The sequence below is a fragment of the Nycticebus coucang genome, chromosome 16 (genome assembly GCF_027406575.1).
Source record: "Nycticebus coucang isolate mNycCou1 chromosome 16, mNycCou1.pri, whole genome shotgun sequence".
NCBI lineage: Eukaryota > Metazoa > Chordata > Mammalia > Primates > Lorisidae > Nycticebus > Nycticebus coucang.
Window position 1 is genome coordinate 63025536 of NC_069795.1, and position 12190 is coordinate 63037725.

General features: G+C 37.6%; 1 protein-coding gene across 2 annotated transcripts in view; it reads left to right on the forward strand.

Annotated features, from left to right (window-relative positions):
• The window catches only part of GRAMD1C (GRAM domain containing 1C), a 98185-nt gene that overhangs the window by 34296 nt on the left and 51699 nt on the right, over window positions 1-12190 (forward strand). Inside the window, exons 4-6 of one of the 2 annotated variants that reach the window (XM_053564209.1) lie at window positions 5277-5380; window positions 5974-6069; window positions 11584-11664. In XM_053564209.1, coding sequence (XP_053420184.1) covers window positions 5277-5380; window positions 5974-6069; window positions 11584-11664 — 281 coding nt within the window. Of the gene's footprint in view, window positions 1-5276; window positions 5381-5973; window positions 6070-11583; window positions 11665-12190 lie in introns of those variants that run through there. The other variant, XM_053564208.1, reaches the window with a different exon arrangement.

Here is a 12190-nt window from a genome sequence, read left to right on the forward strand (position 1 = left end):
TGATGTAGCAACTAAGGAACTTATATTTTGACAAGAAAGGTCCCTGTGCAGCTCTGATTCAGCACTTTCCACTCTGTTCCAATTGCTTTCCACTGTTACTTTAAGTATCATCTCTGGATATGTGATATGTATTGCTGTGTATTCCAGTAAATTCTTTGTGCTTTTTTTCTATATTTATAGAACCATTATCTGCATTTGTTGTAACCCTGATGTCTAGGCTAGTATTGAACTTACAATAGGTACTTGAATAATGAATATACTTGTCACAGAGAACAGATGAGCCCAACCATGGATAACATGTAGAGTTAAAAGGACATTAAAAGAATCATGGCATCAGTAGAAAAGGAGAATCCAGTAAAAGGTTCAGAAGGAAAGATCAAGGAGTCTGTGAAGACCCAGAAGAAGTATTGTAGGACACAGAGAGTTGTAAGAATCAGGGTATACTGTATTATGCAGTATATGATATGCACCCACATTTTGGCCCAAACTTTCAGGAAAACGTCCCTTAAGAAAGTGGCCAGCTCTCAGCCAGGCCAGACACAGTCTGGGAAGGGCTGACACTCCCCTAGTAAACGAGCAGATCTCATTGTCCTCCTGCAGCTGCCTCCTCTGTGAAGGCTGCACCTTTCCCTCTCGCCAGGGAGCCCTTTCTTCTCTACCTGGTGTGTTGTGGGGGGTAGCTAGGAATAGGAAAACAGTAAACTTTTTCTAATTTGTTATTGGAATTATTTTAACCTTGAAATGAGTTGAGATAAGAGTGGGAGGGTGTGAGTGGAGATTGGGAGGTGAGGGAGAAGGCATGTGTGTCAAAGAATATGAATTATATGATCTTATGGTTATTCATTTACATCAGTGTGGTTCTCAACCTTCCTAATGCCATGGCCCTTTAATATAGTTCCTGTGGGTTGTGACCCACAGTTTGAAAACTGCTAGTTTGAATGAATGGAGTGCTTAATTGAATAAACAGTTGGAGTGGCTTATTTCTATTTGCATATACCTCTGTTTACCCAAGAGAACTCTCCCTTGTCTGTATGGGAAAGTGGAAAGGAGGCCTATTAACAAACACACCTGGCTCGGTGTCCATAGCACAGTGGTTACAGCGCCAGCCACATACACCCATGTTGGCAGGTTCCAACCTGGCCCTGGCCAGCTAAACAGCAATGACAACTGCAAGAAAAAATAGCCGGGCATTGTTGCAGGTGCCTATAGTCCCAGCTACTTGGGAGGCTGAGGCAAGAGAATCACTTAAGCCCAAGAGTTTGAGGTTGCTGTGAGCTGTGAGGCCACGATACTCTACTGAAGGCAACATAGACTCTGTCTCAAAAAAACAAAAAAAATAAATAACCCCCCAAAACAAACAAACAAAAAACAAACAAACAGATTTTCTATTTGTACAGAGAGATGAAGGCAGATTTCCACATCTAACCTTAAATGCCAAAATGAGACCTTTACTCTGGGATACCAATATTTATGTTAGGAGCTATCACCTTTCCTAGGAGCATGCTAACACTTTTTCTTTCTTACCTTAGAACTTGGAGGTAAATACCAGTACTGTGTTAGGGGAGCTGCTGAGTGTGGCTGACCTCTACTGTAGGAAGCCTGTCAGTCGGGTATCTGTCCCTATTCTAATTATCCCTCTTTGTACCTGCTGATTCTAAGTGTGTAGTCTCTGCTAATTAAGTGTACAGATATAGGAAACAGTGGCTTTATCTCTGTTGCACACTTTCCCGTATATTTTTTGAGCCAAGGATTTCTCTACTCTGTACATATACTGAGAAGTATTGTTACCGATTGACTCTATCTATATTCCCGTGGCACTTTGTTCTGTCTCCCTTGTTATATATATATAATATATAAAATATATAATAGTTTACATATATAAAAATATGTATATATATTTTTTGAGACAGAGTCTCACTTTGTTGCCCTTGTTAATTGCTGTGGCGTCACAGCTCACAACAACCTCAAACTCTTGGGCTCAAGTGATTCTCTTGCCTCAGCCTCCCAAGTAGCTGGGACTACAGGGGTCTGCCATAACACCCGGCTATTTTTAGAGATGAGGTCTCCCTCTAGCTCAGGCTGGTCTTAAACCCATAGGCTCAGACGATCTGCCTGCCTCGACTTCCAGAGTGCTGAGATTATAGACGTGAGCTACCGTGCCTGGCCCTTGTTATATTTTATTTATTTATTTATTTATTTTATTTTTTTTGAGACAGTGTCTCACTATGTTGCCCTGGATAGAGTGCTGTGGTGTCACAGCTCACAGCAACCTCCAACTCTTGGGCTTAAGTGATTCTGTTGCCTCAGCCTCCCAAGTAGCTGGGACTGCAGGTGCCCACCAAGCCTGGCTATCTTTTGTTGAGGTTGTCATTGTTGTTTAGCTGGCCCAGGCCAGGTTTGAACTCGCCAGCCTCAGTGTATGTGGCTGGTGTCATAACCACTGTGCTATGGGTGCTGAGCCCCTTGTTATATTTTAGTTACTAAAAAACATCTTTAGGAGTTGCTGGTCATTTGCTTATACCAAAATCGATCATGGTAAATAGTTAGTTGATGTTAACATATCAAAGAGACCTAAGTTACTAGGTTAATTTCTTTAATTTTATCCTTTCTAGTAAACAATTATAAAGTTGTAAAGTCCTTAAAGCAATTTTTGATTAATGTTACTTTCTTATCCCATTCTAAATGAATCTAATTCGTAATATGATTCTAATCATGTAGAATATTGCATCCTGAAATGCTATTATTATGTGATTATTATTATGGTACATGTTTATCAGTAGATGAATTGAGAGCAAAAATAGAGTAAAAACCCTTTACTTAACAGAAATGTTCTATTTCTTACATAGGACATATTGTTAGGAAGCTATTTTTTTTTTAAACCTATTTTATTGAGGCATAAAATTATCTAGTTTTTTTTTTTTTTTTTTGGCTGGGGCTGGGTTTGAACTTGCCACCTCCTGCATATGGGGCTGGTGCCTTATTCCTTTGAGCCACAGGCACCGCCCTTTGAGGCATAAAATTATCATGATAAAATGCACCCATTTTAGGGTCACTTTTAAAAACCACTGGAAAAATTTTGCCAATGTATATCAAATAGTCTTCAATTAAAATAATCCAGGTGGTTACAATTGCTTTGAATGTAGTTAAAGTAAAAAATGCATGGTTCTTGAAGGATCAAAGTGGTTCACAGGCTAACAGTGCTGGCATCACTTGATGGTTTGTTACACATGCGGACTCTTGACCTCACCCCAGATTTATTTAATATGAAACTCTGGGGGAGTGGCCTGGCAATTTGTGTTTTAGTAAGTCTGCCATGTATTTCTGATTTGAGTTTGAGAGGCATTGAATTGATAAAATGTTTTGGTGGTTTAGAAAACAATTTTCAGGACCCCCAGGGTAATCTTTAGCCCCTCTCTGTTTTAGAGATGCATACTTGTTTTTTTTTTTTTGTTGTTGCAGTTTGGACAGGGCTGGGTTTGAACCCGCCACCCTCAGCATATGGGGCCGGCACCCTACTCACTGAGCCACAGGCGCCACCCAAGATGCATACTTGTTAATGAGTAACTTAATCTGCTTAATTGTTTACAAGGAAGTTTTTCCCCCATGGGATCTCTGGGTTTTTTTTTGTTGTTGTTGTTTTAGAGACAGAGTCTCACTTTGTCGCCTTTGGCAGGGTGCTGTGGTGTCACAGCTCACAGCAATCTCCAGCTCCTGGGCCTAGGCGATTCTCCTGCCTCAGCCTCCCGAGTAGCTGGGACTACAGGAGCCTGCCACAACACCTGGCTATTTTTTTTTTGTTGTTGTTGCAGTTTGGCCGGGGCTGGGTTTGAACCCGCCACCGTTGGTACATGGGGCCGGTGTCCTACTCACTGAGCTACAGGCGCTGCCCAAGTCTGCTTTATTTATTTATTTATTTTTGACACAGAGTCTCACTATGTCACCCTCAATAGAGTGATGTGGTGTCACAGCTCATAGCAACCTCCAGCTGCTGGGCTCAAGCGATTCTCCTGCCTCCACCTCCCAAGTAGCTGGGACTATAGGTGCCCACCACAACACCTGGCTATTTTTTGGTTGTAGTTGTCATTGTTGTTTTGGCAGGCCCGGGCTGGATATGAACCAGCCAGCTCAGATGTATGTGGCTGGTGCCTTAGCTGCTTGAGCCACAGGCTCCGAGCGCTCAGTTTTGTTTTGCTGAAGGAAGCCTTGTGAAAGACTGAATTACCTTGCTCAGTTTTTAACCTTTGCTTAGACATTTAACATAACTAAGTCTGAACAGTTTGAGGTTTATGTAACATTTACCTAAAAATGTTAATTATAGAGTTTTAAAATTTGGCAGGTAAGCTAAATCTTCTTACAGCAGCATTTTTAATCTTGCATTATTGATACTTTGGCAATGTGGTTTTATACTAGCCATAGAGCCAGACCTTAACCTTTGGAGGCATGGTGTTATGGTATTATCATGTTTGGTAGGCAGACTTGGTTTGCTGGATTTCTGAGCCATCTTTGACTCCTCCCTTTCCCTTTTTCATCATCTAATCAATCGCCAATTCTCCCTTAGTACTACTACCTAAACATTTCTGAAACTACTCTGTATCTTCATATCATCACCTCCTAGTCTGAGCCACCATCAGCTTTTCTCCAGATATCCATGTGATGTAGCAGACTCCCTTCTCAATGTGAATAAGGTGGTCTTTAATAATACACATCCCATTAAGTCTCTTCCATGTGAAGCTCACCATGGCTTCTCAGGGAGTCCACAGTTCATCGTCGCCTGTGAGAACATATGTGATCCAGCTTCTCTAGCTTCTGCAGCCCAGAGAGCTGTCTTCTTAGAGCTCCTCTGACATACTGTCTTTCTTTCTACCAAAGGGCCTTTGTTCTCTTCCTTAATGAACCTGCTGGCCCTTTATTGATTTTTAGGTCTTAGTTTAAAGACCACTTTTTCAGTGGAATCCTTCTGGTGTACTTTCTTTCTGACCCACCCTCATACCTGCAGAGCTTTCTCCACACTTTGGTCGTTATCATACTGATTTTTGTATTTATTTGATTATTTCTTTGCTTCCCTGCAATGCTATGTTCCATGAGAGCAAGAGTCATCTTTGCTAACCCTAGGGCACAGCAAAATATCTGGTGTATGGTGTCCAAAGTATGTGAGTGAATGAATGAACAAACCAGTGAACAAAAAGTGATGATTTCTCATGTGTTGAAATAGTGTAACATTTATTAAGTTGCCAAATGTTTGTGAATAAGCTGTTTCTTATTTTTTGTGTATATAGATTATGCTTGTGCTCTTCAGAGGGACATTTTGCTTCAGGGACGACTATACCTTTCAGAAAATTGGCTATGTTTCTATAGCAATATCTTCAGATGGGAAACTACAGTAAGACATATTTTGCATTTGATTTGTTGGTATAAATAACTGCATAGATAGAAATATATATATGGTTCTTCTATAAACAACATATTTTAGATGATTTAAAGTAAACTTATATATGCATTTGTGTATCTCTACTTGTACGTTTGTAAATACATTTATGTGTTGTACGTATACGTTTGTAATATATTTTTCTAACTTAATACATTGAGCTCCATTTGTAATTATTTAATATAGTTAGAGATTTCAGGTTGAAAAAAGCTAAAACATGTATTCGTTGGTGCCAAAAACCATGTCTTATGTGACAGACGGTCTGCATTTTGTTTGTGTGTCTGTGTGTTAATATGGAACATGAACACCCAGATGTCTTTTCACATTTTGTTCTAATGTTAGATACAGGAGTCAATGGGGGAGAATACTGAAAAAGAGAATGTCTGACTGCTTACCCTGTTTTGCTCAGAGAGTACAACCATGTCCCTATTAACTCCTTCAGGTTTTTCAATGGAATATTCTGGATTAGATCAATATAATATTTGGTATTTTGTGTTACATATGTATCTGAAAAATACACGTTCTTTTTAATTCTTTTGTGTGTTTAGATTTCTGTTGCTTTAAAGAATATAACCTTCATGACCAAGGAGAAAACTGCTCGACTCATCCCGAATGCTATCCAGATCATTACAGAGGGTGAAAAGGTGAAAAACTTTTCTGCCTTTGCCATGTGACATAATGTGAAGAAAGTCTCCTTCATGCCAGTCGTCAACGTTGGGAATATAGGTGGTTCTTCTTAGAGTTGGGACTGTTTAATAGACATTGTACTTAATATTTCATTTCTGTATGTTTAAGTGGTTATTGGTGATAAAATTTAAATGCCTACTTTTTGCGCTGCGTAGTGTACAAAGAACTTTTGCTCGTGTTTTTTATTTCTTCATTGTAAGAGGCAGGTAGGATAAACATTAGCAAAATATCCTTATTATTTCTAAATACCATAATGATTCTATTATTTACTACAGATAACTACATGATAGCAAGTAATAAAAACAAATGGTTCTGGTGAACAGAGATTTGTGTAGCATACCAATAAACATATAATCATTATGATCTTTTTTAGAGTGGTAGTTATCTTTAATTGACATCATTTTTGTTATTTACCTATTAATATCTGCCATTTCTTAGTGGAGATATAGGAAGAATATTTCTATACCAATATGAAAAATTGGTTAGGGCTCTGTTTGTAACATTAAAAGCATAGTGCTGAGAATGAAAAAAAAAAGAAGGAAGGAAAAGAATGAAATGAAGGAAATGTAACAAAATGAAAGAGAAAAAAAGGGAGAGAAACAGTATCATATTACATCTTTACAAACATACTTTTTAATTTTACAGAGCTTCTTTTGAGTGTACTTTAAGTTTTATTTTTATTTTTTATTTTTTTTTTAGAGACAGGGTCTTGTGTTGTCTAGGCTTGAACTCCTGTGTTCAAGCAGTCCTCTTTAGTAGCTAGGACTATAGGCACATGCCCCCATGGCTGCCTTTTTTGGGGGATTCATTGAGGGTACAAAGAATTAGGTTACACTGATTGCATTTGTTAGGTAAAGTCCCTCTTATAATTGATTCCCATCCCCAAGAGGTGTGCCATACACTGTGGCTCCCCAATCTCCTCCCTTCTCCCCCCTCTCTCATTCCCCTACTCCCCACCTTGTATTAGATCATGTACTACTTTCATATTAGAATGGAATACATTGGATTCTTGCTATTTTCATTTTTAAATAATCTCATCCACGAGATTAGATGTGCATATGGGGATGTGATTATATATAATGTATACCCTTGCTCTGAACACTCCCAAGTGTAATGGAAAGAACTCTCCCTGAAGTATTTAAGAATAAATTCTTACCCTGATCCCTTATCACCCTAGATATTCTAGCATGTATTTCCAACAAAGACATTCTACAAAACCACAGCATAACCATCAAAATCAAGAAATTAATTGATTTATTACCATTGTTCAATCTTTAGACTCCTTCCAATTTCCAGAGTTTATCCTAGTAATGTTATTTATAGCAAATAGACTCAATTCAGAATTAGTTATCATGTTCTTTAATTTCCTGGAAGAATCCCTTAGACTTTTTTTTTACTTTATGCCTTTAAAACTTTTAAAGATTATGGGGCAGTTATTTTGTAGGATATCCATCAATTTCTGTTAACCCGATGTTTCTTTGTGATTAAATTTAGGTGTTGTAATTTTGGAAGAAATATGTGGAAGTGATGTTCTGTACTTAACATTGTATTCAATCAGATGACACATGATTTCAATTTGTACCATTACTGGTGATATTTATTTTGATAATTTGATTAAGATGGTACCTACAGGCTTTATATAAAGTTAGTCGGTTTTCTTTTGTAATAATAAGTATTTTGCTGCAAGTGTAAAAAAACCAAACTTCACATTTATTCATTCATTTACTTATGTCAGTGTGAACTTGCAGTTTTTTTATTTTAGTCAGTGATTTTTTAATCCCTTGCTATCATTATTTATTTTATTGTTTAAATTGTTCCAAATTTCTCCATCAAGCTGGCTCCCTGTCCTTTTGACTACTTTAGTGATGCTTTTTGGCACAAGATGTTTAAGGCTTTCTCTGCCCCAGCTCTGGAATCAGCCACTTCTCCAAGGAGTTCTGGTTTCTCTTAGGGGAAATTGATATTTAGAAAATAATGTATTTGGTGGTGCTCATATCTCAGTGGGTAGGGCGCTGGCCACATACACCCAGGCTGGCGGGTTCAAACCCAGCCTGGGTCAGCTAAACAACAAAGACAACTACAACAAAAAAATAGACGGGTATTGTGGTGGGTGCCTGTAATCCCAGCTACTTGGGAGGCTGAGGCAAGAGCATTGTTTAAGCCCAAGAGTTTGAGGTTTCTGTGAGCTGTGACGCCACAGTACTCTACTGGGAGCGACATAGTGAGACCGTGTCTCAAAAAAAAAAAAAAAAAAGAAAATAATATGTTCATTTCCTTTGGAGTGTCACTATTTCCAAATCCCCTAAGTGGGCAGAGCAAGGGTATACATTATATATAATCACACCCCCATATACATAATACACACATGTATATACACCTACTTACACATCTATCTCCATCCATCCGTCAACCCATCTCAAATAAGGATTTCATACCATTACCTTCAACCTCAATCCAGCACTACACAATTCATTTTTATTTTCTCCTTTTGCATATTTGTAACTCTTCCCAGTCAGTGAGAAATCAGGTTCTCATCACCTTCAACACAGTTACTTATTTGACCAATCTGTATGTAACCAATCTTCATCTCCACTGCCCCTCTCCCCAACATGGACACCCTTTTACCCAACTTTGTTTCTTCTGCCCACCTCCCCATGACCTAGATGTTTCCACCATGTAAAAACTCTCTTCACTCTGCTTGAGCTAACACACCCCTGCCCACCCGCTTCATGTTCACTTTCCCCTGAACAAGGTAGCGCTCCACAGAGACAGCCTCCGTTCCCAGCCTGTGGTCTGACATGCTGTGTCACTGTGTGTGGTCACTGCCCCCACCCTGCTCAGACTCTGATACCCCAGTACAAGACCACCCTTATGGACCCTGTCACACCATGCTGCCCTCCCCTGGTCTGGCTCTGACGTGCCTTTGTAAGCTTCCCTCGTTCACAGCCATACTCGTCACATGTCAGGGCTGAGACACCCCATGCAAAGCTTCCCCTTTATATGGTCACCCTTCTTGGGCTCTGACTTGTGCCTCTCCCACATGATTTTATTTTATTTTTCCAGTTTTTGGCTGGGGCTGGGTTTGAACCCACCACCTCTGGTATATGGGGCCGGCGCCCTACTCCTTTGAGCCACAGGTGCCGCCCATCCCACATGATTTTTTTTACCCCATTCTTGTTCTAGCACTGTGCTTTGTGTCAACCCCATATGTGGCGGCCCTTCTTACTCACCTGGGCTCTGACACTCGATGCAGGTCCATATTGCCTTGTTAGACAACCTCTTCATTCTTTTCTGGTTCTGATATCCTGCTTTGGGCTACTGCAGCTCCTCTGCTCCCACCTGTACCCCTAGTGCGGAAGTCTGCTTTTCTCTGTTCCAACAACAGGTTTAGGGCTGAACTGTTCAGGAAGGGAAGGAGAATTAACATATGCTTATTCTTAATTACATAATTTATACATTTCAGCACATGTAGATAGGCCTACCACTGTTTTTTAAAGTATATATAGTAATTCATAGAACGGATTAATTTATTTCTGATGTTTTGTTATTATAAACAATGCTACAGTGAACAGCCGGACCGTGCCTTCTTAAGTTCATATGTGACTGTTTCTCACATACAAAATGGAATTTCAGGATCAAGAATTTTGATTTTAATAATGATAACAACAATAATGATAACAACCTAGTATTTGCTGAATACTTACTGTGTTCTAGATGCTATTTTAAACTTTATATATATTTTCTCATTTAATTCTTTAATAATTCTGTACTATAATTACTCCCATTTTGTAGGTAATGAAACTAAAGAAAAGAAAAGTGACTCCAGATCACAGAACTAATACATGGGAGAGCCAGAACATGAAACCTAGCAGTTTAATTGCAGAGACCCTGGTCGTAACTTGCTCACTACATTAACTCAATGATTTATTTCTTAATCATCATGGGGAAAACCTTTGTAATACGAAATGTTCATCCCTTTTATGTATGAATTCTGTGACTAAAGGAAGATTAATCATGGTACTTGTAGTTTTGGTTGAGGTTCTAGGATATGTTTTGTGTCCCCGCTACTTAGAGATATCATTATTCAGAATTCTTCCCAAATTAAGAAGCCTATTATTGGATGAAGATTTATAAATACATTTTTGGAGGAGGATATCAAGCAAAGAGTAAAGGAAGGTCATAATTTATGTAGATTATCCAGAAAGCTGGAAATTTTAAGGAGGGAATGGGAATGTGGGAATGTAGTGGTTGTGTATGAGAGTGGAGAAAGTTAATAACAAGGTATTTAGTTTAAGAAGTGGGAATTAGCAAGCATTATGCAAGTGGTGAAAATGAGGTTAGGAGATTTTTAAAACCTGTATGTCTTACAAGGTTGTAAGATTATTACAGTTAGGCAAAACAGTTCAGCCTAAGAAAAGGGAATAGGGGACAGTAAGTAGTGATCTTTAGCTCACATATTATTTATAGAATTCTCTTTGGAAGAGCTCTGGATATTTCCTGTTTATAAAAAGTTTGCTTATAAAGAATATATAGCAAGGGTTTAATTTAATAAATTGGAAAATAGCACTTTAAATTTTTTTTACAAAATGTATTAACACCCAAAATATTATTTTTTTTGACATTTTACTTAATACATTCAGCATAGAACTGAGCTTTCTTCTTTGTAAAGCAAACCAGTCAGTTATGAAAGGTCACTGACGAGGGCATGGAAGAGATGACAGTCTGAGAGACTGTATTTAGAGCTGTCTTATCATATTTTTTCATAAAAGCCTATTTTAAAATATAACTTTGCAAAAACCAATTAAATGCGAACATAGAATTATAGATTAAAACATGCTACTTCTACAATATTCAAAGAACATTTCAGTGTTAATATGGGTGACTTATATTGATAAATAGAGATTAGGTATTACTAGCATTTTTAGAAGACTATGAAAGCTAATATAATTTATAATTAAAATTTAAATAAATCTGTGAAATCTGTGTATATTTTTCTTATTCTTTGTGTACTTGGTTCAAATAGTAACTAAGTCATATCTCTTTGCAAAGTTTAGAATAAAATTAAATTTTCATTTCTTCATCATTTTATTTAGATTGATTTTAACAGTTACACAATGACCATAAATAGCTACTATTTCAAGCCCCTTTTCCTATTATGTAGATTGTCCATAAAGTTTGTGTGCAAACTTAAAATAGTTGTAAATTTTAAATTGCACATGAACTTTATGGGCACCCCGTGTAATGACAAAATTGTACTTGTTGTAAGATGTAATTGGTAAACAACTTATTCACACAACAATTATCTGTTTTTCTTCTATTGTAACAAAGAGTTAAGTAAGGATAGTATATGAGTAGGCAGTGGTGACTTACGAGTTTGCTTTGACCCTCATAAGTCCCTACAGACCTTCATGACAGATACTTTCCCCTTATTTTCCATGACACTAAAATTGTCCTATTATTTTTCTTTGCAGTTTTTCTTTACATCTTTTGGTGCCAGGGATAGAAGTTACCTCAGTATCTTTAGATTGTGGCAGAATGTATTATTAGATAAGGTAAGTGTTCATCCTAGAGGCAGCTGCTTATGATAGTAAGAATCTGCTGCCTTGTACCTAAATAGTATTTGTGAATTGAAGAGATCCTTTTCATTTTTCTGAACTTAATCTTGAATAGATTATTCAAATTCCAAGTAAAAACTTCAAGCAAACCAAGATCCATAGTTACAAGATGATAATTATAATCTCCAAGGTAAGCACCAAGAAAACAACTAAAACATCTAAAGTAAAAGAAACATCAAAGGAATTAAAATGCTACACTAGAAAATATCTTTTTAACACATGAGAAAGCAATAAGGGTGGAATAAATGGTCAAAAAGGACACAAACAAAATGGTCATTAAATGTAAGTGGGTTAAACATTTCAATCAAATGGAAGAGATAGGCAGAATGAAAAAGTATGCCATCTAACCACATGCTGTATATAAGAGGCACATTAGGTTCAAAGGCATATACAGATTAAAAATAAAAAGAAGAAAAATGTGAATAGTAGCCAGAAGAGGACAGAAATGAATATAGTACTATCA